This window comes from Tympanuchus pallidicinctus, unplaced genomic scaffold, assembly GCF_026119805.1.
Source record: "Tympanuchus pallidicinctus isolate F22 unplaced genomic scaffold, pur_lepc_1.0 scaffold33, whole genome shotgun sequence".
Taxonomy (NCBI): domain Eukaryota; kingdom Metazoa; phylum Chordata; class Aves; order Galliformes; family Phasianidae; genus Tympanuchus; species Tympanuchus pallidicinctus.
The window spans coordinates 486,059-511,009 of NW_026294751.1; the positions used below are offsets into that span (position 1 = coordinate 486,059).

The 24,951-nt window shown below is 55.8% G+C and overlaps 2 protein-coding genes and 1 long non-coding RNA gene across 5 annotated transcripts; 2 read left to right on the forward strand and 1 right to left on the reverse strand.

The window, feature by feature from the left end:
• On the forward strand, positions 1 to 11,161 carry FNDC5 (fibronectin type III domain containing 5). Of its 3 annotated transcripts, none has more exons than XM_052698938.1 (6): positions 1 to 112; positions 5,784 to 5,899; positions 6,077 to 6,383; positions 7,657 to 7,749; positions 9,755 to 9,888; positions 10,264 to 11,161. In XM_052698938.1, the coding sequence occupies exons 1-6, from the start codon at positions 34 to 36 to the stop codon at positions 10,303 to 10,305; spliced, it is 771 nt and encodes a 256-aa protein (XP_052554898.1). In that variant the 5' UTR covers positions 1 to 33; the 3' UTR covers positions 10,306 to 11,161. The 3 variants fall into 3 exon arrangements, with proteins under 3 accessions (XP_052554898.1, XP_052554897.1, XP_052554896.1); XM_052698937.1 differs by having other exon boundaries at positions 6,185 to 6,383; XM_052698936.1 differs by lacking the exon at positions 1 to 112 and having other exon boundaries at positions 5,547 to 5,899; positions 6,185 to 6,383.
• Positions 4,787 to 5,686, reverse strand: LOC128088421 (uncharacterized). The gene is made up of 3 exons (XR_008210239.1): positions 5,566 to 5,686; positions 5,343 to 5,467; positions 4,787 to 5,259 (listed from the first exon to the last, which is right to left on the reverse strand). It is a non-coding gene; the product is annotated as an uncharacterized LOC128088421 (long non-coding RNA).
• Positions 11,162 to 20,190: 9,029 nt separating the features above from the next.
• Positions 20,191 to 24,769, forward strand: YARS1 (tyrosyl-tRNA synthetase 1). Its single transcript, XM_052698902.1, has 13 exons — positions 20,191 to 20,354; positions 20,522 to 20,668; positions 20,749 to 20,924; positions 21,135 to 21,264; positions 21,355 to 21,435; positions 21,767 to 21,859; positions 22,045 to 22,180; positions 22,399 to 22,484; positions 22,621 to 22,756; positions 23,057 to 23,151; positions 23,298 to 23,491; positions 23,609 to 23,750; positions 23,967 to 24,769. The coding sequence occupies exons 1-13, from the start codon at positions 20,298 to 20,300 to the stop codon at positions 24,075 to 24,077; spliced, it is 1,584 nt and encodes a 527-aa protein (XP_052554862.1). The 5' UTR covers positions 20,191 to 20,297; the 3' UTR covers positions 24,078 to 24,769.
• Positions 24,770 to 24,951: the final 182 nt, after the last annotated feature.

Genomic DNA, 24,951 nt, shown 5'->3' on the forward strand with positions numbered 1-24,951 from the left:
GCTCGGCCCGGCGCGGCGCGGCGGCCGCGGGGGATGGAGCCCTTCCTGGGCTGCACCGGCGCCGCGCTCCTGCTTTGCTTCAGCTACGCCGGTCTGCGGCCGGTGGAGGCAGGTAACGGCCGCCGGGACCCGGGGAGCGGCGGGGGAAGCGCGGTCGTGGGGGGAGTCGGGCGCCGGGACACCGCCGGTTACCGGGTGCGGAGCGGCCCTGCGGCTGCGGCTCACGGAGCGGAGCGGAGCGGCGGGCGGAGCGGCGGCGCGGTGCCCACGCGTGTCGGCAGCGGAGAGCTCCTGTGAGCTGTCCTGTGGGGCACGGAGCGTCCCGGCCTCGTGACGGTTCCAGGCGATCGGCTCCTCCAAGGGGAGGATGGAGCTCCCCGGGGGTTTGTCCTGTTTTTGACACAAGCAAGAGACACTCGGGTCCTGCTCCAGCCAAGCTGTACCTTCGCCTCAGTGCCCAGCAGGTGCCACGTCTCAGCAGCGCTGCTGGGAGCTGCCCGTGAGCCCTCGGCCCCGGCCCCGGCCCTGCCGGCTCTGTCTGCTCGGCACGGAGGCTGCGGAGTCTGATGGAGCAGCTGCTTTGATTTGCAGAACGCCCGGATAGCTCGCATTCCCGGAGGCTGTGGGTAACTGTCAGCACGCACGGCTCCAGGGAGTGGAAATTCCTGTGCTCTGTGGCCCTGTTAGCTGTGGGGTTACAGCCACCCACAGCCCACCCACACTGGAGCTCCAGGATCCCCTCGGGACGCTGCTGGGTTTGACACACACATCCTTGGCCAGACGTCAGTGTGCTGAAGGGACAGACGGGGAGATGAACAAAACATTCCTAAAAGGAGAGAATGATGGAGAAAAGAACGCATCTGCAATTGGCCTTCCTGATTTCCTGCAAACTGGGACACTTCCCCTGCTCTTCCTTATCCTTGAATCACCTCAGCCAGTGATGGAGAGTAAACACAGCGCTGTGTCTCTGCCCATCACAGCCTCTGCCTGCGTCTCCCCAGCAGTGGCTGTGGCCATTGGGTCCCTGTGAGGTTTTGGGCAGCGCAGCCCTGCTGGCAGCTGTGCTGTGCAGCGGGGATGTGACCCCAAAGGTTCCGGGTGTGTGAAGCTGCGTGACCTTGGGCTGCTCCTCCCAGCTCTGTATGGGCCAGGAGTTGAGGGTACAGGTAGGGACAAAAGGGACGTGGGCATGGCGTGGTCATCCCAAGGTCACACGGAGGTGGAGGCAGTGTGAGCACGTGGCCATGAGGCCGTTGAGCAGAGAAGCATCAGGGAGACTCACAGAGGGGCACCCAGCCCCAGCGGGGTTCAGCTCTCCCCCCCTTGCACCCAGAGCTCCCACAGGCAGCTGTCAAAGAATGCACCGTTAAGGCCAAAAGCTGCCATCCCTGCAATGACCCATAGGAAATGGTGTAAATTCCCCTTCTGGCACTGTGGGGCTGGCAAAAGGCAGAGCTGTGGAGTGGAGGGAAAGAAACCAGAAAGAAACCAGAGCAGGAGAGGCTTCAGCCCCAGCGCAGCTCCAGCCCAGAGCCCACGGTGCGGCCAGACCACGTGCAGGACCCACACAGCAGCTCTGCACAGCAGCAGTTCCAGCACTTCTTTGCAGCCCCTTCCCAGCTCCTGAGGGCCACAGAGATTCCTGGCCAGCTGACGAGTGGCGTAAGCACCGTATTGATTTCTGCTTTCAGTGTAGGAGAGATTTAATTGCGGTGTGGAGGTTTCTGACCCAAGTGTCAGATTCCCAGCAGAGATGGTGCTGTGCTGTCTTGTTCTGAGTGCTGTCTCCTGCTGGGAACGTGCAGAGGGAGGACAGAGAGGGCTGCTGCAGGGCACTTTGCTCGCACACACACCGTGCACAGCACCACGGCAGGACTCAGACCGTCATGGGGCTGTGCCTGTGTGCTGGTGCTGTGTGTGGCCTCATTTGGCATTGATTGTTTAATAAACCCCTCCTGTCTTATAAAGCACCCAGAAGCCAAATTAAGATCTGACTCAAGCATAATTCAGTTAAAAGCATAAATGCATGGAGCAGCGAAACACGCAGATCTTTATGCATGCAGTAAAAACCCAGGTGTTGGGCATGGGAGCAGCCAGAGCTCTGGGTACAAAGCCTGGGGTGCTCAGCCACCCCCCGGCCAGCACTGCTCTGATGTCACCAACGCTGCTGGGATGTTTGGTTCCCAGATAAAACACCACAATGACCCAGCACTGAGTAGGGATACAGACAGAGGTTGGGCAGCACCAACATTCACCGGGGCAGCGATGGCCACAAGGCAGATGTGCCCCATTCCTCCCACCCAGAACAACACCCGAGGCCGAGCACAGCGAGCATCACCACCAGGCACAGAGCTGGGGCTGCCTGCTAACGTGCTGCCTGCAGGAGTGGGCGAGCAGCAGGAAATAATTCCCTTTGTCCCAAAGGGAGGCACCAGGGGCTGCTCTTTGTGTTCTCCAAGGCTGCAGTGCTCCCACACAGCCCCACTCAATGGGCACAGAGCTGCGCCGTGCCCCACTCCCTCCCGCTGCCCCCCAGGCTCTCCTCATTAAAGCACTCAGGGAAGCTGAACGGCGCGCCAGCCTGCCTACATACCCCATAAAGCTGACAAGCCATTACATCCAGTGAAGGGAGCCATGCTGGGAGAGCAGAGAGCGGCTCCAAACGCAGTAAAAGCAGGGCTTTGTGCTCACACCCGATGGGCAGGCAGCGGTGCTTTGCAGAGCATCACACCAGAGCGTAGCGATGCTTCTTCCCCTCGCAGGTTGCCCCCCTCCATCCCTCTGTCTGCAGGAGAGGCCGCACTGCAGGAGCACAGAGCTGCCAGGGTTGGATGCTCCGATGCGACCCCCTGTGCACAACAGGAGCTGCGTGGGGAAGGGGGGCTCAGTGAACCAACACACATCGTGTCATTGCCTTAGCCCTGCCCACCTTGGAAGCTTTTGACTCCAGGCACTTCCAAGCTCACAAGCAGCAGATGTGGCAGCGGCGGGATGGGGACAGACGTGTCCCACGCAGCTCTGCAGCAGTCACCATGAGGGCAGGTGTTCCTGCACAGCTGGCTGGTTTGCTGTTCCTCGTGTTGCACCAACAGCAAAAAGCGAGGGAGGAATCAACCCAAAGCTCTGAAGTAGTTGCGTTAGATTTTTTCCCCCTCTCTCCCAAATGAAAGTCCATTAACAATCAGCAGAGCGTTTAATGAGAGGCCAGAAGGAATTCCCAGCACTAAGAAAGGATTAAGGGTAATCTTTGCCTCTCACAACTCCTCACTGCACAGAGATGGTCCCAACCCACACCTGCTGAAAGGGCCTCACAGAGGTTCCTTGAGGATGGGAAACAAGGCAGAGGCAAAGCACGATTGGTTGTGGAGCAGCCATTCCTCACCAAAACCCACCTCGTTTTCATTCAGTCACGGCCCCATCACAACAGGGGGATGCTGACATGAAACTGAGAGCATTGCCTCAGCCAAGCACGCAGCTCCAGCTCCAAATGGGCCACGCTCTGACTTTTGGCAATACATGATTTGCTCCAGAAGGCGCTGCAGGCCCCGAGCCGTGGTGGAGCCGCACTGCTAACCAGAAATCTTGCACCATGAGTTCTGTATGGAGCAGGCAGGGAAGGGGCACTCAGTAAACACACAGGAGGAAGGTTTGATGCACAGCGTGCTCCATGCTGCCAGGAATCACCTGTAGGGCTGCCCAGCCCACTGCCCCCACACAGCAGCAGCTCCCAGGAGTCACAGCCAGGCACAAAGGAACCTTGGGATCCAGCAGCCCACGGCCCTGCGGGAGGCGCTGAGCCCCTGATCCAGCGAGGAAGCAGAAACCACAGCGCTCAGCTCCGTGGGCGCAGCTGGAGCCTCACCAGCAGAGCATCTCAGAGCACTGAGCAGATCTGGGGAAGCCGTGATCCCATCACAAACCTCCTGGGAGCGGGAGAAGAGCGTCCTCACGGATTGGGATTTTGGTCGCCAATGCTTCATTCAGCCCTGGGAGCGGGGAACTCATCTTCCTGGCTTTGTACTTCTGACAAACGCTGTGCTGCATTCTCATATCACTGCCGTACTGATTTGGCACCTCTGATTTATGTGTAGCCGCTGCTGCTCTGTAGTAGTGAAGGAGAGACGCTCAGATCTGGATATTGCTGTTATCTCCCAGCTGTAGCTGCTGCCCGCGCTCCGTTCTGCTCCGCAGGCTCCAGGCATCGGCTGCAGCTCTGCCAACTGCTTCCCACCTCCCCAAGGCTCCTCTTTCACCTTGCTTCGCATTCCCACCTCCCCCACGCTCTGTGTCAGCAGGACAGAAACTTTGGCGTTCTTTGTGCTGTGCCCCCCTCCCCCCCAAGGTCACACATCTCAGTGGGGACGCAGCGCTGCACCGCGTTCCCTTTTCCCCATGAGAAGCTTCTTCTGCTCCCTGCTCCCCACAAGGTTAATTCCTCTCTCTCCAAAGCCTTCCTCAATCCACACTGGGCGACTCCTCCTAAAAATACCTCGGCAAGGCGACCCTGCTGGGATTTAGCAGCACAGCTGCGCTGGGAGCGGGGCGAGGTGCCCGGCTGCAGCCCCACTGCTTTGTCTGTCACCTTCCAGCCCCACCGCGCCCCCCGTGTGTTCCAGCACATTCATCAGCCATGACTCACAGCCCTTCCCTGTGCATTCCGTCTGCTGACTGCTAAAATTAGATGGTCCTCTGGTCAGCACGTGGGGATGGGGATGGCGAGGAGCCGCCTTGGGAGGGGAGCAGCGTCGGGCTGAGCCTTGGGGTCCCATTGCACAGCGGATGAGAGAGCAGTGCTGACCTTCACTGAGGTGTCCTGCGCTCCCTTATTCTCTCCCTTCCCAAGGAAATGCTCACCAGGAGCGAGGCCAGCTGCCAGTTGGCACTGAGGCTCCGGCCGGAGCATTTTCAGCCACATTCAGGCATCCGGGGCTGACTATAAACCCAACAGGTGTCACTGGAGATGTGCACACGTCTCCTTCTGATGGGGTTGACCTCAAGCTCAGAAGGGCAGCAACCTGCAATGGTTAAAAAGAGAAGTGTTACTCTTTGATGCAAGGAAATGTGGCCCATTCTCACCATACCGACCTCCTGGCGCTGTGAGCAATCCGGGCAGCATTTACCACCTTTGGTTCATGGCTTGGCCCTTCCACATCACAGCAGTCCATCAAGGGCTGCTGCAGTGTGTGCTGTTCTGGCAGCAGTGAGTGGATAGAGGGGAAGGTGGGGAAAATCCTCTGACCATCTGAGAGAGCCCATCAGCTGTGTGCAAAATACAAAAACGTGTACAAAAAAATTCTGACAAGCTCACGAGGACAAGCAAAAAGAACGTCCCTGTTTACTACCTCTGAATTTCCACCCTCCAGAGCTCTCCATTCTGCTTTCATGCCTCCCAGACAGATTCTGCATTTCCTCCCAGCTGTCGCTGTCAGACTGTAATGGGACACAGCAGAGAAAACACGGCACGTGGCTGAGAGACAGGAGATGTGTGAGCTCATCAGTGCTCAGACATCCTCAGATTGTTTTGGGGGGTGTGTGCAGATATTCCGTGTGCCCAACGCCACTCACCCTCAGCAGAGAGCTCCAGAGCCTTGCTGGTAATTGAGATGTAGATCTGCCATTTCCAGGTCTCACGCTCAGAGCTGCTGGCAGGAAGGCCATGTGCAGCTCAGTTTCTCATGCCTCAGACCACGGCCAGACCTCACGTTTCCTTCTGCTCCCCCGGTCCCTCCCCGCTCCTTGCCCTCACTCCATCTCCTGCTGCAGCTCTGTGTCCCTCCTTGCAGACAGCCCGTCGGCTCCGGTCAATGTCACAGTCAAACACCTGAAAGCCAACTCAGCCGTAGTGACTTGGGACGTTCTGGAGGATGAAGTTGTCATCGGATTTGCCATTTCCCAGCAGGTACGATGCCTATTGTTCCCCAGTTTTTTCCCACATTCATTTTCCCCCAGGGCCCCTCAGTTTCCAAACTCTCTCATCGCAGTGTGAGCCATTCCTTCTCGTCCTGTCCCATGGTCTCGGGGGGGAACTCGCTTCCCATCCTCCTTGCAGCAGCGCTCGCTGTGCTGCTCGCTGCAGAGGTCTCCGTGCCCATGGTGGACAGGGCAGGAAGCAGTGGTTTCAGACACCAGCAGTGCACACACGAGGTCCCTCCGCCACTCTGTGCTCTCCTCTCTCGGCTTCCAGAAGAAGGACGTGCGGATGCTGCGCTTCATCCAGGAGGTGAACACCACCACCCGCTCCTGTGCCCTCTGGGACCTAGAGGAGGACACTGAGTACATTGTGCATGTCCAGGCCATCAGCATCCAAGGCCAGAGCCCTGCCAGTGAGCCAGTCCTCTTCAAGACCCCCAGGGAAGCTGAGAAACTGGCTTCTAAAAATAAAGGCAAGTGTGGGTGAGTTCCATGTGGCCCCCAGTCAGCGCAGGGCTCTGAGGGAGGAAGGATGGACGCTGTGCACTGAGAACAGCTGGGTTAGTTGCACACAGGGTTGAGGCCCTCTGACAGCCCTGCACAGACACGTGGGAAGCTCTGAGCATTCCCAGCAGGCAATGAGACGCTGAGGTTGTGCTGCTGTCAGGGCTGAGCCCAGCATAAACAAACTCCTGCGTGAGCATCCTGATGCACTTTACACCCCAGCACTGAAAGCGACCGCACGCATCTAAGCTGAAGATGAGGTTCCTTCGCGTCAGCAAAATAGCACCAAGAGGTCAGCAGCCACTACTGCCAAAGGCTGGCTGTCCACTCCTCTATTTCAGATTTAATGGGCAAAGCAAGGAGGTTTCCAGCCTGGGAACAGAGTGCCCTGCATTCTTACAAGTCGGGAATGCCGATTTTCTTATATTTCAAAAGTTGATGCCAAATCACAGAAATGCTGAGGTTGGATGGGACCAACTGAGATCACCTGGTCCAACCTCTGCTGAAAGAGGCTGAACCAGAGCTGGAGGTCCAGGACCACATCCAGTTGGGTTTTGAGTACCTCCATGGATGAGATCGGGCGATTTCTGCCCAGCAGCTCCTTCCCTCATTTCCCTTAAGCCAAACCAGATGGGGAAAGTTTGCTCACAGGAAGAATCTCTGCTGCAGACAGGGCTGGGGAGCACAGGGATTGGGACCGCAGGGGTTACTGCTGACCCAGCGCTCAGCCTGCTGCAGGGCTGTTGGCCGCGGTTCCTGGGATGCTGCGAGTTCTTGACTCTTTCTGCCGAAATGGTTTGGTGTCTGTAAACACAGAATTACCATTCATCTGAAAGCACTAAGAGGAGCACTGCTCCCCTCCCTGGAGGCCTAAGCTGTAATCCTCTTAGTGCTTTGAAGGCGAGGAGGTGCATTACGCCCTGCAAAAAGTCTCAGCGCATCCCCAAGCCCCACAGCTCCGCTGAGAAAAACCGCGCCTGGCTCCTTGTGCCGAGCTGGGACAGAACTGCTGAAGCATGCGAGGCGTTGTGACAGGCACAGCCGGCTCCAGCAGAGAGCAGAGCGAGCCGCCGCAGAGCCAGGCAGCGCGGTCAGCCCGTCCCCATTCACTTCTCCTCCCTCTCCCCATCTCCTGCCAGCAGGGCTGAGCGCGGGGCAGCGGCGGCGCTCCTGGGGCGCTGAGCCAGGGCCACGGCTGAGCCCAAGTCTGGCGCTTCATCATCTCTTTTTCCCTCCGTGCAGATGAGGTGACAATGAAGGAGATGGCGAAGAAAAACCAACAGCTGCGCGCAGGCGAAATACTCATCATTGTGGTGGTGTTGTTTATGTGGGCAGGTCAGTTCCTTCTCTCTGTCCAAGCTCGTCGTTCCCTGCCCTGTGTGTGCGCCCCCCCTGCACACCAGGAGCTGAAATCAGGTGAATCGGTGCTCTGGGCTGGCACAGCACCACGCAGATGATAGACTTGATGAACCAGTCGTCTAATTCAGCACAGCCAATCCTGCAAGCTCCATTTTTCCAGGAAGCACTGATGCTAACGCCATCAGCCCTCACCAGGACGCCTGGAGCCCTTCAGACAGCGCAGGCCACAGTTATCTGCCTTATTATGACCTCAACTCTCATGCAAAACAGAAATTCCCTGACGAGTTCTGCCAAAGTTCAGACACCCCAGAGCCAGGAGTCCCCCCTCGATGCCAACTATTATATTTACACTAAAACTGACTGCAAAAGCAATTGAAACAAAAGAAGCACGTAAAGAACAAATGGCTCCCAACATCCAAACACTGATAAGCCCAGACCCTCTCCAAATTCTGTACTAAACATACAGAGCAGCATTTAACATGAAATAGGAGAACGTTAGCAGAAGCACATAAACCAAAAGGAAGGAAAAGTCTGTGCAAGGTTGGGATGGAGGGGAAGGAGGGTGAGCTGAAAAGTAGCACTGAAAGCAGTGCCCAGAAGGTGGTTTGGAGCAGAGCACCAAACAGATGCACTCCTCCAATACGAGGATCTCTCACTATGGCTTTTTGTAGCAAGTACAGAGATACGGCATTTCCACAGAAAACAGTTCTCCAACGAGGGTTTGGGATCACATTTCAATAGATACCAATACATTCCAGACTGTGCTCAGGACAGACCTCAATCCTATGCTTTAAGGCAGCAGGAAGGGAGAGGAAAAACGCCCCGACCCCATTGGCGCTGTGCATCACCAGCCCTTTCCATTTGGAAATCACACGCATGAGTTGATGGGGAAGAAACAGTTTGCATTTGCATGTTTGTTTTCTATTTCGAGCCGCAGCCTCCCCAGGCCGCCACTCAGCTGCTGCTGCCTCCCAGTGCCAAACATTCTCGAGGCAGAGCAGCTCCACGCTCACAGAGCGCCTGGGGGCGGCCCAGGCAACCCAAGGGAACCACCAGGCTGGGAAATGAGCACAGGGGCAAATCTGTGACCCATAAGAGACAACTGGAAAAGTCCTGAGCTGATCATGCGTGGCTGTTCACATCTGCAGGGACTGGAAGGCAATTATTGCTAGAGATGATCACCGAATTAGGCCTAAATTGAGGTTACAAAAATCCTCCAGCCCAGAGTCTTTTTGGCATTTAAGTCACCTTTTATCTCTGCACATCCCAATTTAAGAGCCCGGCCAGTAAAAACGATCACGACTAATTACACAAAGTGACAGAAGAACCGATTCATCTCCATTGTAGCACAGCCTGACACTCAGACCAGCACCTCAGTGAAGGACCCACTACCACCGCCATTCCCTTCAGACAGGAATTACACTTTTGAAGCAAAGTCAGGGGGAAAACAGGGATTTTGCAGCCTTTCCCACCTCGTCACGGCTGCCCCTGCTTTCCTCTTCCTGTGCTCATTGTGCGTGTGGGAGGAAATTTCCACTGGCAGTTTCTGCTGCCATCTCTGTCACATAGCTGCAGATGCTGCCCTGCTGCGCTGCAGCCCCAGGCTGACACTGCACTCAGGCAGGCTGGGTGCCTGCCCTGCATCTGCCAGCTCCACATCCCCCCAGAGGAAAGGGCCACAAGGAACATTCCCACCAACCAGAAATTCCAGGAGCTCCTGTGCTTGCAAAGCAAAGATCCCACCCAACCACACAGGCAGCGCTATCGCCACGCTAACATAGGTTTAAAGCACTCGTCCCACTTGCCTTAAGCTTCTCTCCTTGTAACCACCTTAGCAAGGAACTTGTGTAGGAAGCAGCCGGAGGGCTGAGGAGCTCTGTTAGAAAGGAGCAAGCATGGATGATGCTGTGATCTCCACCAGGAGGCACAGAGCTCTGCAGGCTCAGCTCCTGGGTGCTCATTAATGCTTTCTCCCCACCAGGGGTGATCGCCCTGTTCTGCAGGCAGTACGACATCATCAAAGACAACGAGCCCAACAACAGCAAGGAGAAAGCCAAGAGCGCCTCGGAAAACAGCACCCCTGAGCACCAGGGCGGGGGGCTGCTCCGCAGCAAGGTGAGTGCTGGGGGGGCAGCAGGCAGGAGCTCCCAGCAGCTCCCCACCACCAGCCGGGATGCAGGAAGGCAAGGCCCCTTCGCTTCCATGCATGCCAACGCTGCAGCACCATGAGCAGCCTGAGCATCCCCCACACTGCAGGCACCAGCACCCACTGCACTGCATTTCCTTATTACTGGAGATGGCTCATTAATGCACACACACCTACAAGCAGACACCACAAATCAAGCCAACACCTTCACAACCAACAGGGGATGGGAGCGAGCGCTTTTACACAGTAAGAACTCACACACACTGCTAGGACCCAACGTGGGTATTTTTTTCCTCCCCAGCTATTTCCATACACCTTCTCTTCCTTTGTCTCCTCTCTCCCAGTTCCCAAAAAACAAACCCTCAGTGAACATCATTGAGGCATAACAGCTGCTGCTGATGGACTCCACTTCTCACGCTCACATTCTGCCTCTGAGCCTCAAGGACCGGGAGGTGAAATAGCATCAGAGCGATTGGGAAGGGGACCCAGCAACTGTCACCTGATGGCAAACAGCTCCTTCCTTATCTCTGCAAACACCTGACCGGAAGGAAGAACCCTGCAAAAACAAAACAACCCAAACCCAACCAACCAAGATGGAAAAGCAGCAGTGAGAGCCGCTGCCTGCAGTCCTGCGTGGGACTCATGGATCACTGCAGGGCAGCGGCCTCCCATGCTCTCCACCCTCACGCTCCGTCTCCTGGAACAATTTTCTCATCTTTGGAAACGTGCAATGTTTTGTTGTAGCGCTGTCTCACCGTCACCCCATCTCGGCTGTATGGCTGTGAGCTCCAGCACTGCTCACCAGCACTGCCCCCGAGCCGGCAGGCAGGAAGGACAGCAGCTCACTGCAGACAGGCGTGCGTTGCTTTGTGCTCTCAGCTTGCTTTGTTCCGTTGCACGCCTCGTGCAATGTCTCACAGGCGGGGTTTGTAAGAAACAAAGGAAAGAGATGCACCCCAGGCTGCAGTCCCACTGCGGGGCTCCCTTGGCCGCCCCCCAGCCGGGTTCCAGCACCGCCGCCTCCCATCACACGGTGCTGCTCTTCATCTCAGACATTTGGGGCGCAGACCAAGATGACGGGGCACCAGGAGTTCTTGTTCAGCTTCCAGGATAAATCCAACCATCTTCTTCGTGGTATTGTCAGCACCTGCAGTGTGCGAGCACTCCATAAGATGTAGCCAGTCAGCAAAAAAAAAAAAAAAAAGAAAAAAGAAAGAAAAAAACTGATGATACCGGTCGCTATGCAAGGTCTCGGCGGCAACCGCCATTTGTTGCAGAAGGCTTTTGCCTAAGGGACCTTTTTCTGAGGGCTTCAGTTCTTAACGGCTTCTCGCGGGGCGCACAGGAGCGCCGGGCTGCGCTGCGCCGCCCTCCGTGCGCGGGGCCGCGGAAGGAGCCGTTCTGCTCCCCGCTGGGACGCCTGGGCGCGCACCGCGTGGAACGGATGAACTCCGGTAGCGTGCCATGGGGTATCCGCATTTACTGCTCCACAAAACCACTCCACATGCACAAGGGGATGAGGCAAGATCCTATTTGCTCCATCAGACAGGTTGGCCTGAGGAGGACGTGAATCTCTTCACACCGCGCCTGAGTTTGAGTCCCCGCACGGAACCCGGCCGGCGCCGCTCCGCCTCCGCAGCACCGACCGCAGGGGGGGACGGCAGGAATCCGCCCGGCTCTGTGGACCAGAAGGGCTTCCCTGAGCCAGCTGCAGGCCAACCCGTGGTCTCTTCCACGGATCCTTTGCCAGAACGCACTCCTCCATCACCCAGAGGGAGAGGTCAACACCTCTGACACAGACAGAGCAATAAACATTTTGTAACGTACAATAAAAGATGAAAGGTGTGTCTTGTTCGAAGTCGTAACCCCTGCATTTGTCCACTTCAAGCAGAACTCAGGGCAGAACACGGGGACTTCACACGTCGCAGGAACCGCGGGTTTCCTGGGTGTGGGACGCCAGGATGGCTCTGAGCTCTGCGGGATGAGGGCAGAAAAAAACATAAGGGCTGGAGGCATAAATAGCACTGCAGCCATAGCTGGTGAGATCCTTCAGACGTGCCTGTTATCCCCCAAGAAAGAAACACCGCTTGGAATCCATAACCCTATAAAGGGAGATTCAGGACAGATGGTGCAGCATGTGCAAAACGATAAGGGAGATGCTCCTCGTAATCCTGGAGCAGACAGCCAAGCAGGCGGCCCACAAAGGGCTGCAAGTGAGGAAATCAGCCTGCTAATTTGGCGGCTTTGGGGGAGGCAGATCATGCGCTGTTTACAAAGGTGGCTGTCCCCGGTAATTCAGCCCCAATCCCTTTCTCTGCTGCTGCTCCCACTTCCAGGTTTAAGCCACGTCTTTCCTAACAGAGATGCGCTCGCTCCTCGTTGGGTGGAAATGGGGAATTAAAATTTAAAGCATAACCGCTCGCTCAGAATTCAGAATTGGCTGCATGGTGAGGCAGGAGGCAAAAGGGTTATGGCTACGTTTCATAACTGCAGGCTTTAAAGGTAAAGTAATAACGCCATTAATGAGAAGAGACAGAAGGGGCTGGCAGCAGCTTGGCTCATCAGAGAGGGACTGCACCATTACCTCCTAATGATTCTCTTAAAGATTTGCAACAGCTCTGAATGAAAGCGATGTAGGAAGCCCACATTTTAGGAACCATCTTAGGAAATGGGGTTTCCCACATTAAGCAAAAGGAAATCCTGTTTTCTGAGATTCACGAACATCAAAGCCTTCACTGCTGTTTCCCACCGTAACTCATCGGTTTCAGACACCACGAGGGCCCTGGGCTGCGCGACTTCAATCCTAAGTTGGTGTCAGGAAAACTCACCTCGTTCTCATCAGCAGTGCCCAAAAATAATCCTGTGTGACACAGGGGTGTTTTACAGCCAAAAAAGGGAGGGGATGAAAGAGGAAAGAAATGACAGAAGCTCTCACCCTAAAGGTGACCCACACTTCCCTACACGTGTTCCCCTGACTGCAGGTTGAGGCTGGGTTGGAAGCAGGGCTGGAGAAGGGAGGCTTCACTGAATGCCAGCGGGGAGTGGGAGGGCAGGGGGGGATCCCAGGGAGCCCTGCAGGGAGGCGTTTCTCATTGAAGCAGCCCTGCTGCAGGCTGCTCATCCCAGGAACCAAGTGAGCAGAGCCCACGGGCACAGTGAAGAGCAAGAGCTGAAAACAGAATGCTTTGCCAGCGCACGCAGTGCCTGCTTGAAGCTGAGCACCATTTGCATCCAAGCACTGCAATACGGTGCCCACAAGCACAGCTCAGCCCTGCGTTCCTCCCCCGTGAGTTTGGTAGCAGTGAGTCTTGCTGTGGAGCAAACGCTGCTCAGAGCGCAACGCCGGCTCCGCTCCCATCCAACGGCAGCATCAGCATCTTCTTCACCGGCCCTTCACTGCGCCACAGAAGGAAGCTCCCATGGCACAGTGGTTGTGTGACCTCAGCTGGCAGCGGCTTTCTGGAGGAGATGTAAGCAGAGAGGAACAGGTTGCTAATGCCCCTTTTTGCCAAAGACATTCAAGGTTACATCACAACACCACACTGCACACATCGTGCCGATACAAACAGCAACTCACGGGGCAGTCAGGCAGCACCTCCAGCAAGGATGGAGATCATGTTGCACCAAATGTAATTTCCCCAGATTTGCAGAAAAATCTCCTAACTGCACAGAACAAAGCTCAGCACAACCTGACCAAACCCAGTTCTTTAAGCAGCAGAGTGATCAGCTTGCTTGTTACACCACAATATCTTCTGCTTCCTCCACAAATCTGCACAGATTCAGCCCTCTGATGACCCTACAGATTAAGGCAGTGCTGTTCCCACTTAGCACTCTCAGCCCACACGTCTCAGGGAAAGCGAGCTTCCAGCTCATGCATCAGCACCAATTTTGTGTAACTCCTTTCCAAACGAAGAGCCTTTATTATTAGCAGCAGAGTCAGGAAAGATGCAGCATGGATCTGAGATCCCAGATGGAGCCAGCAAAGCTGGCAGCCAGGAAAGCTGTCTTTTTTCTTCCAACCTGCACACAGTGGGCATGGAGTCACCAGGTGGCCATAGCAGCACAGCCCCACGGTGCCACTGGGCACTTCCCAGCACACTGCTGTCCTTTGTAACTGAGAAATCCACATTCAGTGCCACCAACTGCCGAACGCGACTTATCTGCACCAGCCAGGCCTCTTCTGCAGAGGACTTCTCCAGCTGCTGTTGGAGTGCAATACGTTAGCGAATGATATTAAGTTTTTAATTGTCAGACATTTATCACAGTGCTTACACCCAGCTTGCACAAACCTGCCTCCTCCAGGCTCACACTGCTGGGTTCCACTCCTGCAAAGACCATAAGCAGAGTTCTCAGTTGTACCCCGGCTGCAAACGCTCAGCGCGCCCCCCGTGAGCACTTCACGTGCAATACTGCTCCCTTTACAGCATCTGCAGTTTATACGAATCACAGCTGCAGCATCGAAGAATGAAATCTTCCACAACAAAGCCTCTCACAAACCTGAACCCTCTACAGAGCACAGAGCTGCTTCGAGGCAGCGCTCCTTCGCACGAAATCCACAGCCACAAAGGACAAAAAGCAATCAGGAGGACAGCTGCTGGCTGAGCCACGGCACAGGGATGCAGAGCTCGGGCAGAGCACACAGACACATCGTCCCACTGTCCAGACGTGGCACTGAGCAATGCCATTAACTCAGCATGGCTGAACTGGAGGCAGAATGCCTGCTTTAACAGAAGGCTTACATCAACATCATTGACTGCTGTGCACTGCTTCTTCACAGCCTCAAAGAGATACCTAAAAATCAAACCAGCAGGCGCAGAGCCCATGGATGCCCATCAGCAGGACCCCCAACACATCACCTCCAGCCCCAGCACATCAGCCCTCCGTTGTGTCACTCAGACCACCATCCATTGCTCCATGGCTGCAGCACAGCCCCCCAGCCCAGCACTACGTGACACCAGCAGCTGTGGCTGGGATGAGCCCTGCAGGCACTGCTGCACCCTGCTCCTTCCTTCTCATCCAGGCACAGCAGTGCATTTCTGCAGCAGTTGCTCAGCATGAACAGCAGGGGAGCAGCCAGCTCCCAAAGCAGCACAGCAAGTGGTTCATGCCAACAACTGGGGTGAGAGACCTGCCTACATCGCAGGGTGTCACAGCTGAGAAGAGCCACGTCGTGCCTGGATCACACTGCTCCCCGCAGGCCCTGCTGGGATGGGGTCACAGAGCACCAAACATCAACAGCGACTTCGAGGCTTCAGCCAAAACCATTCCAGGAGTGAAGTTTTTCTTTTTCATGCCAGATATTTAGAATTGACAATTCTTTCAAAATGAACTGAAAGCACCTCAACTGATGAAGTGCTTCTGGACAGCAGCTGTAAGAGCTACAAAGCACCTCCTCCCATAGGCACCAACCCCCACCTCGGGGCGAGGTTGGATGGGGGCTGCCCCTCCGCTCAGGGGTCCAGCACTCCGAGCCGCCAACCTGATCCATCAGAACGTGCAGCTCATTGAGAGCATCTGCAGTTCATCAAAGCATTAATGAGAGCCCAGACATCCCACAGCAGCCTGATTCCTAATGCTGTTTCTGGTCTTCAAGGCTCCCCTCCAGCCAGGCAGACTGAGTGCAATACAGAGAATTCCTGGAGAGAGGGAAGGAGTCTGTTCCGGAGAATGCACAAATCTTTCAGTTGCATCACAAAGCAGGAAAGCACCACAGCTCCAGCCTCGCTGCAGGGCGCGCTGTCCTGCTCGCTCAGAACAGGACCCACAGCTCAGGGAGAGGCAAATCCCCGGGGTGCTGCCCTTGCTGAAGCCGTTCAAGGTGCTCTCCATGCAGAGCACAGAGCGCCCTCGTCCCACTGAGACTCAAAGGTCTCTCCACGCTGCACTGCAGTCATGTGATGGATGAGAGTCACAGGGCCACATAACACACCTCCCTTCCCAGGGAACAGAGTGTTCTGAGAGCAAATCCAGGGCTCCTTCATAAGCTGCACTATCGGCTTTCATTTGCCCAAGGGAACAAAAACTTGTAGAGAAAGTTTCCGACGTGTTCTTGAAAATCCACCTTTTCTGGATGCATTGTTTAGGAAGAAATGAGGCTACGGAGACAGCTGTCAGAAGGCAAATGCAGTGTCACACAGCGCCTGCTCCTTGCAGGTCCTTAACCTTCCTGCACAGAGGTGCCCTTTGCTTTCTGTTCTGAGTCACAGCCAGAAGGGCACAGACTTGGAGGGGCTGAGTGCTGCCATCAGGTGCAGCCGCTGCGCGCCCGTACCACTGCGCGCCCGTACCATGTGGGTCGGAGCTGCAGGGCAGCAGGGGAAGAACAAATCTCGCTTTGTTTCCTACCAAGAGCAGGGACAATGAAAGACTGCACGTAAGGCTTGTCAGATCAATGCTGCCCAAGACCTCCCAGGAGCAGACAACTCCTGGAACAGTCTGCTCATCAAGCTTCCATGCCCTGACCTTATGTCCATCGTTATCCTTACACAACAGATCACCGAGGTCAGAACGCAGCCAGTGGTTCCACTCCTGAAAAAGCAACACAGGCTGGATCCTCCCTGCCAGTTCTTTGTGATCATCTCACTTCCACCTCAGGTCCTCCTTCCTCCTCTGTCCCCCTCCCGTCACTTTAAACTTAAAGTATTTTGTTTTCTAAAGGTATTCGACCTCTGTGGCTACAATAGGACAGATGGTCACAGACATCTGCGACTCTTCATGAAGTATTTCTTCCTCTTCTCTCTTTGACTCAGTCAGGTCAGGTCTATCCCAGATTGCAAGAAGTCTGATAAAATTGGGAAGCGTTACAAATCTCCATCAGACCTGGAGGTCAGACAGAGCCAGCACAGCCCGCAGGCACCACGCGTGGCTCTGAAGGCAGAGGCGCAGAGCAGCAGGTGGTGCAGCTCCATCCATAAGCACAACTGCAGTGGGAATGGCTGTGAAAGCAATTCTCCCAAAGCACCGATGTTTGGGTGCAAAAAGGGAGTAGTCTACATTCAGAGAGGGATGCTGTCAGTTTGTCCTTCCCCTGCCCTTCCAAAAATAGGCCCATCCAGCCCATGGGCTGTTGAGGACACGAGCAGCAGTGCTCACGTTCAGTGCCAGGTGCCACAGTTACAAAAGCAGCCTCAGTGCCCCTGACTGCAGACTGATACAGAACAAGCAGAATTGCTGAGGAGGATCTCATCAAGAAGGATATGATTCTATTTACTGTTGAATGAAGGGCCATAATGAAGTGCGAACGCTAACAAACGGTCAGCTGGCAGGCGTCTTTGGTGGTCAATTATCAGTTTCAGCCACCCATTTCCAAGCAGATGCTCAAATCGCATCTCATTTCTACAGCTGCTACAATGCAGCCTCAGCAGCATTCAGATTCCTTTGGGGAGCCACAAATAAATTTACCCATTCCATTTAATACCCTCTAGAAACCAGAACAGGAGGGAGAGCAACCAGAACAGGGGTCAGCACAGCTCACTGGGATCGTTCTGCATCTGCCCTGCAAACGATACAGGCAAAAGAGCGCAGGCCCAGATGCACAGGAGCACAATGAGCCAAGGTCAGCACACCCAGGTTTCTCTGAGACAACTGGGCAGCCCACACTGCGCCAGGCTGAATTCCGGGCCTGCAGCCACTCGGAACACAAGAGCTTTGCACAGATAGGAAACCAAGCCGTGTGATCACACACCGCGTTCTTCCCCAGCAAAACAGTTCTCCGTTTCACTCACCAGCTTTGTTCACTCAGAGCTTCCGCCTGATTTTCTGTGACTCAGAACATACGTCTGGCATTTTTAATTTAAAAGGAAAACAGGCCATTTCAGCTCCCCTCACAATCCCCTCTGCATTACTGATGCTGTGTCCACACGCTGGAAAGCAGCCCATGAGCAGCTGAAATGAACACAGTGGGCGCCATCTCTGTAAGCTACCAGAACACTCCTTGCCCTCCTGTCACTGCTCTCCAGCAGATATGCATCCCTGCTCTTCCCAAGCACCTTCATTTTAGCCTCTGCTGCTGACAGCTCTGAGAGTGGCAAAGCGTAGAGGGTGTTAGCAGTAGATCACTGTCCCAACACTTCAGTTCTGTAGGATCTGCAGATCCTCCCTTCTGGGCGTGCACCCATTGGGGATGCTTCTTTAGCTCCCTTCTGTGGCAAATCTGCCACTTCTGTCTTTAGAATAACAGATAGCAGCCGTTCTGGGGGCATGCCTGGCAAACCAGGATGCAGAAGAAGGCTGCAAAGTGCCAGACATTAATTTTTCATTGTATTGTTTCAGAGTCACAAAAATAAGAACAGTTCTTGAAATAGAGCTGCAAAGATAACACACAGAGGAAAGTAGAGGAGAGAACGTCAACCAAGGGAACCAGCAAGTCACAGCCGCCGTTAACACGGCAGAAACAGGCAGAGTGCAGAGGAGCAGATGTTATCGTGATGCCCAACGCCACAGAAGGAGCGGCAGCGCTCGGAGCACGGCTGCAGTGAGCGCAGGGAGCGGAGAACCGCCGGAACGCGGCGCTGCTCGGCTGCTGCCATCTGCCGGGAGCCGCACCGCAGCTCCAGTTCGGCCCTGCCCAGGACTCCCAGCCTCCTTACCCCTCATTTGGACCAGCCCTCGTGTTTTCTACCTCTCACAGTGTCTTACGGGGTAAAATCTCAAGCACTTTACTGCTTTGGAAAGCTCTCAGTTTCTGGATCCCAAAGACAGCATGAGTGTGCAGCTCCTGTGCTACCAGCAATTCAGTACAGCTTTATTAACTGACTCTTAGACCAGAAGCTGCCCTGGGGAACCCAATAGACTTCTGGTGCAGTGTAACTGGGAAGGCACTGTTACTAGCTGAGACACAGGGAGACAAGCTGAGACTCACACTGACACAGAACACCCAGCAATTTTGCAGGCTTTGGCATCTCTGACACCAGCCTGCCTCTAAATTCACAAGCTCAGATCCTGAAAGGTACTGCTGGCTGAACAGCCACAGCTGCTCCATAAGTCTAAGAACTTGGCTTAATATCCACCTTTAGTACCTGTTCAAATGAATATAAGCCGTTCTCACACAAGAAGAATTAACTAATAAACACTTACCTGTTTCCTAAGTCAACGATTCACTGCTCTAGCCATTGGGTCCCCATTACCTCTGCTCTTGAGCATTTTGGCTCTTAACAGCACACACCAACAACCAGTCCTCATCCTACAAACATTCTCTCACACACCCTGTGGCTTCACCAGCAAGACCAATGAAAGCCCCAATCATTACAACCTGTACCACCCCCTGCAAACCTGCTGTAAATCAGCCATACTCACACCTGAAGCCAATATTCATTAATTACAACCCTCACCAGCTGACATTTAAAGTGCCCAGCACTCCTTCAGCAATCCAGTCTCATGGACCCTAACTGCTCCTCATCCCTCACCTCTGCTCTCAGTAACCAACAGCCTTCTCCAGCCTAGGAAAAACCCAAACAGCGGAAGAACTGTTCTGCATGAGTCACTCAGCACTCACACAAAACGAGTCCTGTCAGGAGAGATCAGAAGATGAAAAGCTTCCTGTAAAATTCAATAGCTTAAGAACATCCACAAACAAAACCTGTTGTCCTTCCTGAGAAAGTGAATGGGAACGCAAAGCTCGGGCGCTGGGAGCCCCGTGTGGGTGGGAATCTCACAGCAGGAGAAGCTGGGCTCGGGGAAGGCATTTCCTGTCCTCTGCGACCATCAGATTGAAGGAGACACCTGTTGTCTTTCCTTTGCTTTTATTTATTATTGCTTTCTGAAGAGGAAATCACCTACTCCAGAAATAAGAAACATCGGTTTTGCCGCTCCGCCTCATCAGCCCGTCCAAACAAGAGGAATCGCTGCATCCAGAGCGACCGCACGTGAATGAAACCAGCCGAGGCCGGGCAGCCCCGAGCAGCGCAACGCGCGCAGCAGCACAGCGCGCCCTCAGGCGGCACGGCAGAACCGGAGCGAGAGCAGAGGCGGCGACGGCGGAGCTCCCGACCAGAAAGGACTTAAAGAACCAACGTCTGGTTGTCAGGACGGGAGGCGCTTCCTTCACTGCCGTACCCCAACCCCGCAGGGCCGCGTCCGCACCAGGGAAACGTTCCGTAACGGATTAACGGCTCCAGCCGCCCCGCGCCTCCACCCGCCGCCATCTTAGCGGCACGTGCAGCCGGACCCGCCCCGCCCCCTCCCGATTGGCGGAGCGCGGCCCTGCCCTCCCCGGATTGGCGGAGCGCGGCCCGCGGGCAGCTCGGCTCTCCGAGGGCGGAAGTGACGTCAGAGAGACGCCGGCAGCGCCGAGCGGGGCTGATGCAACCCGCGCGCGGTGGGCGAGGTGCGGCGGGCGGCCCGGGCTGTGCGCAGCGCTGACGCGTCCTTTCCTTCCGCCATGGAGACCGCGTCCGGCCCGCAGGAGAAGTATCAGCTCATCACCCGCAACCTGCAGGTACCGGGGGCGGGCCGGGCCCGGGCCCCGTGCTGAGGGGATGGGCCGGGCCCCGGGCACGGCGATAGGAGCGCCGCGCTCAGCCCGCGGGCCGGGCCTCGGCGCCGGGCCTCGTTTCGGGGCTCGATGCCCGCCCCAGCCCGGCCGCTCTCGGCTTTCTCTCGCAGGAGGTGCTGGGCGAGGATAAGCTGATGGGCATCCTGAAGGAGCGGGAGGTGAAGATCTACTGGGGCACCGCCACCACGGGCAAGCCGCACGTTGCCTACTTCGTGCCCATGTCCAAGATCGCAGACTTCCTGAAGGCTGGCTGTGAGGTGCGAGGCCGGCCGGCAGGGTTCCCCCTGCGCTGTGCATCTTCTGACAGGCGGTGCTGACTCTGTCCCCTCTTTACCAGGTGACAATCCTCTTTGCTGACCTCCACGCTTACCTAGACAACATGAAGGCCCCCTGGGAGCTGCTGGAGTTGCGCACTCGCTATTATGAGAATGTGATCAAAGCCATGCTGGAGAGCATTGGGGTGCCCCTGGAAAAGCTGAAGTTTGTCCGAGGCACGGACTACCAGCTCAGCAAGTGAGTTCTGAGCTGCTGGTCCTCTGTGCACGGGAGAAGCTGGTTTGGGGCTCTGCTGTCATTCCCAAGCCTGCTGCCAGGCACTGTTATTCAGGGAATAAAGTGAAGGTGTCTCCAGGCTGCTCTCAGTGGCCAGCACCAATATTTATGCGATGCAGCTTTTGCAGCTGTGCCTCTGCCTGGTGCTGACTGTGCTATTCCTTCCCATAGGGAGTACACGTTGGATGTGTACCGTCTGTCATCTGTGGTGACACAGCACGATGCGAAGAAGGCAGGAGCAGAGGTGGTGAAGCAGGTGGAGCACCCTTTGCTGAGTGGCTTGCTCTACCCTGGCCTGCAGGTGGGTGTTGAGGCTGCCTGGCAGAATGCATATGCTGAGGAGGTGCTGGGCAAAGCCAGGACTGCCAAGGCTGTTTGTGTCTTTCCTCAGGCCCTGGATGAGGAATACCTCAAGGTCGATGCTCAGTTTGGTGGAGTTGATCAAAGGAAGATATTCACCTTTGCAGAGAAGGTTAGGAATGGGGGTGTTTGGGTCCCTTGTGATTCTGGCGTGGGACTCAGAGTCTCTCTAATCCACTGGGAGAAACATGACTGTGATTTCAGTTAGAGTCACAGTGCTCTTAGCAGCTCCTGCTGCTGCTCTTGTGGCCCACAGGGCTCTGGTGTAGCAGGCAGGGCTGCCACATGTTCCGGGCTGTCAGGACTGTGTGAACCCATGATGGCTTTCTGGGTCTCATTGCCGTGCTCAAGGTTATGCGGAGCCAGGAGCAAACACGGAGCATGGGTTAAAGCTGACTTGTAGAGTAGCATTGACCATGACTTACTTCCTTGCATTTTCCCAGTACCTCCCTTCCCTGGGCTATGCCAAGCGCATCCATTTGATGAATCCAATGGTTCCCGGTCTGACAGGCAGCAAAATGAGCTCATCAGAAGAGGTTGGTTCTTGAGTGGTGGCTGGGGCTTTGCAGGGGCACGGGCTCATGGCTGGGGATGGAGAGGCTGCACCCTGAGAGATGGAAATTTCTCACTTCATGCTGAGGTCTAAGAAAAAGGTGCAGCAACACCTGTGTGAGTTATTTCTTTTGGGCCAGAAAAGGGCTATGGAAATTTCTTCCTCCAGGACTCAAAAATTGACCTTCTGGACCGCAAAGAAGATGTGAAGAAGAAGCTGAAGAAGGCTTTCTGTGAGCCAGGGAATGTGGAGAACAATGGTGTCCTCTCCTTCATTAAGCACGTCCTCTTTCCCCTCAAGTCAGGTGAAGGGCTCCCCGTGACCGGGTGTTGGGGTCACTTTTTCCTGTGGGCAAAAGGAGGGGGCAGGAATATACAATCCCTAACACTGACTGCACCCTGCACACCCTCTGTCCAGCCCTGCTGCAGCTCCCTTCGCTCTTGGCCAGAGTGGGGTGGTTTATCTGGCTGAGCAGGGGGAGCCTCCCCTGGGCTTAATTTGAGCCTTAATTGTGTCTCACAGAGTTTGTGATTCTGCGAGAAGAAAAATGGGGAGGAAACAAAACGTACACAGCCTATGAAGCTCTGGAGAAGGACTTTGCTGAGCAGGTGAGTACAGCGAGGGACTGAACGCCTCCCTTGTCCCTGAGGCTCCCACGAGCACTGTGGGCTCAGAGCAGCACTGGCAGTTGGAAATCCACACTGGGGGAGAGACGCAGGGCCCTGTCTGCTTGTCACGATACAGGTTGTGCATCCTGGAGACCTGAAGAACTCTGTGGAAGTGGCCCTGAATAAACTGCTTGACCCCATCAGAGAGAAATTCAACAGCCCGGAGCTGAAGAAGTTGACCAGCGCAGCATATCCCAACCCATCCAAAGCAAGTAAGGAGCTGCTGGGAAAAATGGGGCTCTGGCCGTGCAGGGCTGGGTAGGAGGGAGTCTCTCCAGGGCCATTCTTGGAGAGCATCTGCAGGGTGAGGAGAGGCCAGGGCCCCAGTGAGAGGGCAGAAGGCGTCTCTGAGAGGCCAGCGAAGCGGAGGAGGGGCTGCTGTGGTGTGTGCAGACAAACAGGAATTCAGGAGCCTCCAAGTCCAGCAAGTGGGGATCATTGTGTGCTCCCCAGGGCTTGGCCAGCTCCCAGCATTCAAGGTGAATGGTGCAACTGTTTCCTTTGCACTGTAGAGCCTGCAGAGAAAGGCACCAAGAACTCAGAGCCGGAGACTGTTGTCCCATCTCGGCTGGACATCCGTGTTGGCAAAGTGATCAGTGTGGAAAAGGTAAGGGCACGATGGGAAGAGGGGAGTAGCGAGAAGGGCACTCAGTGTATGGGGAAAGGTGAGGGGGAGGAGTCTGCCCTTTTGGTTGTCTTTTTTTTGTCACCCCAGTCCCCTTCTCTGCTCCTTACCTTGCTTTTACTTGTCAGCACCCAGATGCTGACAGCCTGTATGTGGAGAAGATCGATGTGGGGGAGCCTGAGCCCCGCACTGTGGTCAGCGGCCTGGTGCAGTTTGTCCCTAGGGAGCAGCTGCAGGACAGGCTCGTGGTGCTGCTCTGTAACCTCAAGCCCCAGAAGATGAGAGGCGTGGAGTCGCAGGGCATGGTGCTGTGTGCCTCCAGGTGAGAGGGGAATCAGGGCAGGCCCCTCCAGGGGTGCAGTCTGGATCCTCAGAGCCCGGCGATGCCAAGGTGGGCGCTGCCTGGGGGTGACTCTGCGTCCTCTGTACTCCTCTGCAGTGTGGGAGAGCCACGGCAGGTGGAGCCCCTGGACCCACCTGCTGGGTGCTGCGCTGGGGAGCGTGTGTACGTGGAGGGTTACGAGGACGGGGAACCTGACGACGAGCTCAAGCCAAAGAAGAAGGTGTTTGAGAAGCTACAGGTGAGGGCACAGAGCAGTCGAGCTGAGGGCTTCGGCTTCAGGCACTGAGCAGGGCAGTGCTGACGGCCGTGTGGATGCCACTGTCCCATCACTGGGTGACTGGAGGTTGTGTGCTTGCCGCCGTGTCATGGTCGGTGAACCTTCAGGCAGCACCCAATTCGGCCCCAGCCTGCGTGCATCCCAGGCCTGACCCAATTCCCCTGCTCTGCTCCCCAGGCTGATTTCCGCATCTCTGAGGACTGCATCGCTCAATGGAAGGAGAGAAACTTCCTGACCAAGCTGGGGAGCATCTCGTGTAAAAGCCTGAAGGGGGGGAGCATCAGCTAACAAGCACCAGAGCCACGGCTCACGCCTCCTGCCTGGCCCCTCCACCCCTCCATCCAGGCTCTCCTTCCCAGTCTCTGGCATCTCCTTCCCCGGCACCTTGAACAGGGGGCTTTGCCCTTTGGGACCTGGCAGCTCTGGACCTGAATTTGCAGTCTCCCATGCACTGTAACGGTGAGAGGCTGCTGGAGAGCTGGCCCAAACATCTTTGCCTTGGGTCTACTCAGCCTGCATCAGTACCTCTGCTGTGGGCCAGAGCTGGGGCCTGGCAATGGCACCACATCTAAGGGACTTGTGTTTCTTGTGCCTGTGTCCTCTGGCTCATCACTGAGGTCACTGGCTTGCTCTCCATTGTGCCATGGACTGGAAACCTGCTTGCTGGCTGCATCTCTGGGACAGCACGTGCAGGCACTGCCGTAAGGGTTGAAAGGGAAAGCTGCTTGATCAAACCTGTGTTGCTGCTACCAGGGTGGGGGACAGCTGCCTGGCAGCTGGGTCGCTCCTGTCCCCTGCTCTGCTCTGCTCCGTGCCCTCCTGGAGCAGGGGCTGCTGCTTGTGGGCCAGGAGCCCAGGGCACAGCCCTGCCCCACCAGGTCCGACCTGAGCCCGGGGCAGGCTGGGGTTGGGAGCCTTTAAACACTGACTCGGAAACCATCTGTCTGTCATAAACCCAATAAAACGTCAAGCTGACAGCACCTGGGTGTGTCCGTCCGTCCAGGGGGCGATGGCTCTGCCTGCTCCTCTGTTTTAGTGCTGCCAAGAGAAGCCAGAGATGGAGCCCAAGCTCTGTCCCTCTGTGGGGACCCACAGAGCTGCCCCAGAGCTGCACAGCACTGAGATGCAGTGATGCTGTGGTTGGCAGCAGCCGGGATCTAAA